Source organism: Formica exsecta, unplaced genomic scaffold (assembly GCF_003651465.1).
Source record: "Formica exsecta isolate Colony F162 unplaced genomic scaffold, ASM365146v1 scaffold363, whole genome shotgun sequence".
In the NCBI taxonomy this organism is placed as follows: Eukaryota; Metazoa; Arthropoda; class Insecta; order Hymenoptera; family Formicidae; genus Formica; species Formica exsecta.
In genome coordinates, this window is record NW_021850877.1 from 1421885 (window position 1) to 1429897 (window position 8013).

The following is an 8013-nucleotide window of genomic DNA, read 5'->3' on the forward strand; positions in this document are numbered from 1 at the left end:
TCCTGCTGGAAATATTGGAAAGAAATGATGATCTCATTATATTTTATCATTACTCCTCTAATTAACGTTATGTATTGTCCTATATATTTTCCTATATATCTAATTATTTTATTCTATCTATCTTATCCAATTAAAAAAAAAAAAAAAAAGATAATAGTTCCTATATATAATCCTATGAAATTTTAAGATAGCATTTATACGAAGTTGCGACAACTCGCAACTTTGTTGTCTGACAATACAATAATATTGATATAAATCGGTCTTGATGGATAGATCTTTTCTCAAGGACCGGTGAAACTTCCGTTTTCGCACATCGTTCGTCGCGATCAGATAAAGCACTTTCCTACGATGTGATCCGCGGCGCGAGTGAAATTCCTCGCGCACGATTGCGTGGGCGTGCGCGCGGGCACACGCATACCCGATGTGAGCACGCCGGTTGAAATTCCGCCAGCTGCATGAAGGCATTGTCAACTTTCTTTCGTGACTAACTAACGTGTCACTTCCGCCAGCACGAATTCTCTAAGCGGAAGGATGACCGACGCGCAGGACTTTTTGGGCGAGCGGTCTGACCGACTGACCTGGTGATTCAAATGCTGGAACCGCAAACAATTTTACGCTTGATTTTCACTCGCCGCGAGAAGCGTTCCGACGTGTCCGCGAAAGAAAGTAAATATTCGCGGAAAAACGACGACGTTTTAACGGCCTGACGATTTCTGAAGCGCTGGTTATAACTGTTGTCTTTGACGATCGGTTCATCAAATCAAACAAGACGAATTAATCAGCAAAGTCATCTTTAGACCTGTAATTTTATGGATAACACCTCGAATTTCTCGTTCAAATATCACAATTCTATTTTCTCTACTCTAGCGTCATCTAAAAACGATGTAAATATTACGTAGCGTTATTCAACAACGTAAAGTCCCGTGTTCATCGCGCTAAACGATCTGTCACTTTCTTTGGCGCGGTATACACGGTGTATCGCGGGTATACTACGAATATTCACGGATTTTCCAAGCGAATACCAAGAGCGCGTCTGGTCCATCCAGGCACGTCAGGTCAGGTATGTCCGTTTAATCATGCCGAGCCGGGACACCCTGGAATGTGTACGGTGATTTCGTTGGACCAAAGACCTGCGAAGGAAGAGAGAAAGAGAGAGAGAGAAAGAAAAAGACGGAGAGGAAGCGGGAGGAGGAGATTGTGATGGTGTCTTAGAGGAAACGGGCTGTTACATTAGGCTATGACTGTGACCCACTTTTGGGTCGGGCAACTAGCTCATACATTGAAACTTAACGGTACCGAGATGCTTCGCCTCGCCTGACATCAATTCGTTCTTCGATATAATACGCCATACGCCGTATGGCGTATTAGTGTTAGTGTTTAGTTTACAATCGACTGCTTGATAAAACCGCGATTCTGGGAAAAAAAAATCCAATCCAGGAGATTATTTGCAACACAATTTACGATCTTATGAAATTTTTCATGATAACTGGAGACGAGTCTCTCTCAACTTTTGTTCGAATCGTTGTTAACAAACATATGTTTTTTCTCATTTTTTGACACATTAATCAATCTTGTAAATAAAATTATTGCTACGATGTCTAACAGCTGTGTGAAGCTTCAATATAATGATATTATAAACTTCTTATTAATATTCTCTGAAATCTTTGTATTTTTTGAAAGTACAGGTTTTATTTTGCGGAGACTTCTTTACCTTCCTCCGATGCGCGCTGCTCTTTCGCGGCTAACTGTATTGCTCGACCGTATGAATCATTGTCAAAGCAGACTCTTGTCATTCCGTTATACGCCTCTGATATTTCCGACTTTTTAAGTTTACACGTGACATCTGTTTGTTTATCCACTTTCCGCTCCGTCGACGTAATGCACTAAAGACCCAGAGAAAATTCCTGTTGTCCCGATTAATAATGGATATATGATTTTCTATTCTCTGGCAAAAATACTTCAAATAATCCTATAAATAATCTTATTATAAATTTGTAAAAAAATTGCATAAAATAATATCGATAAACCTAGTAACAGCTTTCGTGTGTGTAGGCGGTATATTAATAGGACATTATAATCATCAGCTCACGTATTCAGCTGATATTTGCACTTATAGCAATTTCGTTGAGTCGGAGCTATCCGTCATATTTGCGCTGCTTCCCTTTTTGATTCTGTTTCGCAATTATGCGCCGTTTATGCCACCCCGCGTCTTCCATCATCCGCGGCTCCGAGATCGCGGTTGAACGCACAGCAAGACCATTAAGAGAGAATTATAAGCAGATACGTTGACGATACGGGAGCAAAGTGTTACGGCCGGGAATGTGTATCGTCAAATGAACAGTTATAGACAACGGGTGAGGGTTGATATAACACTCTTCGGAGGAGATCAGAGAACACGGAAGCATTTATCTAATCGCTATTGACGGCGCGGTGCGAATTTCTCCTCGAGGCATTTCCATGCGCGTACAACATTTCAATCCTTCCCCCCGTGATAAAGGGGTCTTTACCTTCGTATTAACGTGCACGAGATAATCTTCCCGAACGGAAGAATTCTTTGTCTATTGCCTGAGACAATCGCGTATATCGTTATGAGACATCACGACAAAGTTCCGGTGAATTATTTTTATAAAGACTAGAGGGAAAAGTGGTATATAAAAAATAGAATATTATAATATTATAATATTATGTTATATTATATTATAGTATTATATATTTCGCGAGGATATAAACCAAGAATTATAAAAATATTAAAAGAAACTGAATTATAAGAAACTGAAGAGTCTCTAAGATAAAAAAACAAATTTTAATATAAATATAGTTTTCTCTAACGTATTGCATCAAGAAATATTTAAGAATAGGGATTTAAGATCAAAGAAATCAGTTTGTCGTAGAAACTCGCGAGGGACGTAATGACGGTCGTTTTTTTTTCCTTTTATCTTGCAGGCACGGGCAGAAACATCAGGCACTTGCCCTGCGTGTCACGCAGGAGCGGTGAGACCGGCGTATGCATGTTTGCGTTTACCTGCGCGAAGGCTAATGGCACGCATCTGGGCACTTGCATCGATCGTTTCTACTTCGGTAGCTGCTGCAAGATTGACGACGAGCCGGACATCTTCCCGCAGGACAACAGCATCGACGATGGGCCGCCGCCGCCGCTGCCGCCAAGGCCATTCATCACGACCCGCAAGCCCATCCCGAGCAGCAGCATACCGGAGTACTTTGCGAGACCGAAGCCGACAGATGAGAGGAAACCAGCAGAGGCTCCTCAAACCACGGCAAGTAGACGTAGCAGATTGCTAATGAAGCAACTAGCCGGCCTCACCACGTGTCAGCGAGATGAGTAGCGTGACAGCTTGAAATTGTTAGAAGCAAATCGATGGAATCGAAGTAACGTCTTTCAAGAATAATTGCTCTGTCAAGTCATTCGCGGCGAAGTTAATATCGATAAAATAGACTGATAAAAAAGTAATTTGCGGGTTCTTCTTGATGCCGCTTATTTTGAATCGTTTTATATATTTTGTAGAATGTGCACTGTGAAATCGTTGCAATTTAATTTAATTATATAAAAAGATTTTAATTTTATTAATTTTTAAACAAGTGAATATATGACAGCGAGAGTGAATTATGATACACAAAATGTGAGACATCATATTTTCTCATCTCTCATTCAGATATTATAATAACTTTCTCTGCGTGAGATCATCGAGATAAGCACAGCAGCTCGCGTAATCTCACAATCGATTCATATATTCAAGAAAGAAAGTTGCTCATTAAAGTGCTTGATCATCAGCATACATGTAGCAAAATATATGTATATAAATTTAACATGTAAAGATTTTAAAGATTTTTGAATCACTTGACACGTTAAATTTTAATTTCTTTTATATATACTAAAAAATTATGTAAAAAATTAGTTTATAATTATAATCAAAAATATAAGTTAACTTTATTAATCAGCTCGTGGCAGTGTTGCTTTTTAAAGGTCAGATAATATTAATCGAGAATCACCTACTATCCAGATTAATTATCAATAATTTTAACGTATCGAATTTTATAGACAACGCCTGTAATCTCGAGCACGCAAAGCACGCAAAGCACGCAAGCTTTAGCGAGTACATCGAGAAACACGACAAAGTTGGCGACGAAGAAGCCAACAATCACGACGGTCGAAATGACTACGCAGACTACTCGTCTCACTACCTTCCAAACTGTGCAAAGCGCCGCTGGGTCCAGCACGGAAGCTGCGTTGTTGAAGAGCACCGCCAGTACCGTGACTAGACCGGCAAGTACATCCCCAAGTACGACGAGGCAGCCTACGAAACCGCACACTTCGGCTTCCACTTTGCGACCTAGCAGCGAAGACGTGACAAAACCGGCGATCACTACGACGGTGTCGAAAGCGACCACGAAGAAACCCGCTCTCTCTACGATAACCGTGCAGAGACCGACAGTGCAAACTTCTCAGAAGCCGCTAGCTTCGACCACTCGCAGGCCGATCCTTCAATCAACTACGACGAAGAACATTCTCACGACTACGCAGCAAGTGGCACCCTCGACCAGATTCCCGCCGAGGAACACGACGTCGCCCAAACCGTTGAGTCAGACAACTATCAAAAAGCCTATTAGTACTGTCACCAGCACCAAGAGACCTGCCACCACCATTAACACCGTGATAACGAAACGCCCGGTGACAATCACAAAAAAACCTACTATTCCGACAAAAATACCGAGTCCTTCGAGTCCTTCGAGTCCTTCGAATCCTTCGAGTCCTTCGAAGCCTCCCGCAAACTCTAGCCTTGGTACTACTCTACCAGTGACGAGCAGGCCGCTCTCGACCTCCGGCTCGTTCAGCAATATCGGATCGTCCACGAATGTCACGGAGAGTACTTTAGCCTCCACTGGAACCAGACCGTCGACTATCGCAATATCAACAGCTACAAGCGCGAGTAGTCAAAAGATTTCCGCTACGACGAAGAGCCCGGATCAGACAGTGACTACCGCGAGAACAACGACTCTGAGGACGACGCCGAAGACGACAACGTCAACGAAAACGTCGACAATCAGATCAACCACTGTCAGACCTACGACAATAACTAAAACAACGACCGATGGCAAAACGACGACGTTTAGACCGTCGCTGTCTACTACAACAAGGCCGAAACCTACTAGGATTGCCAGCACGACAACCAAGACCACTAAACCCGAACACGAAAACAGTACCGTGACGACTACAGAGAGAACGAAGCCGTTGTTGTCGTCGACCGTCGGATTGACGGTCGGTGCTACAAGACCCAAACCCACCACAACAAAACCAGTAACTAAACCTTTGACAAAGATTCCGGTAAACACATCATCCAGCATCATAGAAGTTACCACGAGCATTTCGAGTTCCATATCCACGTTTACCGTTAGGAACGAAAGCACCTCGACCTACGTGCCTCCCACCAAGGGTCAGAATGTTAATCACACCCTCGAGGAAATCCCGTTGACTACCTATTCCCCGGGCTTGGTGACATGGAGTTCGAACTCTGACGAAGTCACCGCAAAGACGCCCGACACGTCCTCGTCAACGTCGACAGAGGCTACAACATCAGGTTAGTAAAAGAAATGTTATCAAAGTTTTTTCTGATATCGAATAATTGCGATGTGAGTTTTTAAATTTAATATTTAATTATAATCTTTTTTCATTAATCTTATATAGAAATTATTTGTTGCATTTTTTTACGTCACACATTTCTCACCGCAAATGTATATTTAAAAGAGGAAGATTTCGAGTTTTTGATAACTATTTATCATATCGGAAAAGAAAGGCAAAAGCAACTATTATAAATTTACTAGTAATCCGTCAAACTTCCCGAGCTTTCGCTATTTTCAGTGTTTTGATGCACGCGGCGTTCGAGGTGGATCGCTATCACGATTTCCTATTGATGACAAGAGCGTACCGTGCAGAGACCGACAGTGCAAACTTCTCAGAAGCCGCTAGCTTCGACCACTCGCAGGCCGATCCTTCAATCAACTACGACGAAGAACATTCTCACGACTACGCAGCAAGTGGCACCCTCGACCAGATTCCCGCCGAGGAACACGACGTCGCCCAAACCGTTGAGTCAGACAACTATCAAAAAGCCTATTAGTACTGTCACCAGCACCAAGAGACCTGCCACCACCATTAACACCGTGATAACGAAACGCCCGGTGACAATCACAAAAAAACCTACTATTCCGACAAAAATACCGAGTCCTTCGAGTCCTTCGAGTCCTTCGAATCCTTCGAGTCCTTCGAAGCCTCCCGCAAACTCTAGCCTTGGTACTACTCTACCAGTGACGAGCAGGCCGCTCTCGACCTCCGGCTCGTTCAGCAATGGCGGATCCAGCACGAATGTCACGGAGAGTACTTTAGCCTCCACTGGAACCAGACCGTCGACTATCGCAATATCAACAGCTACAAGCGCGAGTAGTCAAAAGATTTCCGCTACGACGAAGAGCCCGGATCAGACAGTGACTACCGCGAGAACAACGACTCTGAGGACGACGCCGAAGACGACAACGTCAACGAAAACGTCGACAATCAGATCAACCACTGTCAGACCTACGACGATAACTAAAACAACGACCGATGGCAAAACGACGACGTTTAGACCGTCGCTGTCTACTACAACAAGGCCGAAACCTACTAGGATTGCCAGCACGACAACCAAGACCACTAAACCCGAACACGAAAACAGTACCGTGACGACTACAGAGAGAACGAAGCCGTTGTTGTCGTCGACCGTCGGATTGACGGTCGGTGCTACAAGACCCAAACCCACCACAACAAAACCAGTAACTAAACCTTTGACAAAGATTCCGGTAAACACATCATCCAGCATCATAGAAGTTACCACGAGCATTTCGAGTTCCATATCCACGTTTACCGTTAGGAACGAAAGCACCTCGACCTACGTGCCTCCCACCAAGGGTCAGAATGTTAATCACACCCTCGAGGAAATCCCGTTGACTACCTATTCCCCGGGCTTGGTGACATGGAGTTCGAACTCTGACGAAGTCACCGCAAAGACGCCCGACACGTCCTCGTCAACGTCGACAGAGGCTACAACATCAGGTTAGTAAAAGAAATGTTATCAAATTTTTTTCTGATATCGAATAATTGCGATGTGAGTTTTTAAATTTAATATTTAATTATAATCTTTTTTCATTAATCTTATATAGAAATTATTTGTTGCATTTTTTTACGTCACACATTTCTCACCGCAAATGTATATTTAAAAGAGGAAGATTTCGAGTTTTTGATAACTATTTATCATATCGGAAAAGAAAGGCAAAAGCAACTATTATAAATTTACTAGTAATCCGTCAAACTTCCCGAGCTTTCGCTATTTTCAGTGTTTTGATGCACGCGGCGTTCGAGGTGGATCGCTATCACGATTTCCTATTGATGACAAGAGCGTACGAGCATTTCGAGTTCCATATCCACGTTTACCGTTAGGAACGAAAGCACCTCGACCTACGTGCCTCCCACCAAGGGTCAGAATGTTAATCACACCCTCGAGGAAATCCCGTTGACTACCTATTCCCCGGGCTTGGTGACATGGAGTTCGAACTCTGACGAAGTCACCGCAAAGACGCCCGACACGTCCTCGTCAACGTCGACAGAGGCTACAACATCAGGTTAGTAAAAGAAATGTTATCAAAGTTTTTTCTGATATCGAATAATTGCGATGTGAGTTTTTAAATTTAATATTTAATTATAATCTTTTATCATTAATCTTATATAGAAATTATTTGTTGCATTTTTTTACGTCACACATTTCTCACCGCAAATGTATATTTAAAAGAGGAAGATTTCGAGTTTTTGATAACTATTTATCATATCGGAAAAGAAAGGCAAAAGCAACTATTATAAATTTACTAGTAATCCGTCAAACTTCCCGAGCTTTCGCTATTTTCAGTGTTTTGATGCACGCGACGTTCGAGGTGGATCGCTATCACGATTTCCTATTGATGACAAGAGCG

At 42.7% G+C, this 8013-nt stretch overlaps 1 protein-coding gene across 1 annotated transcript in view; it reads left to right on the forward strand.

Annotated features, from left to right (window-relative positions):
* LOC115238967 (serine proteinase stubble) overlaps window positions 1-8013 on the forward strand; it is a 17411-nt gene that overhangs the window by 1603 nt on the left and 7795 nt on the right. The window contains exons 2-3 of the mRNA XM_029813219.1: window positions 2944-3275; window positions 4058-5594. Of these exons, the coding sequence (XP_029669079.1) occupies window positions 2944-3275; window positions 4058-5594 (1869 nt within the window). The remainder of the gene's footprint in view (window positions 1-2943; window positions 3276-4057; window positions 5595-8013) is intronic.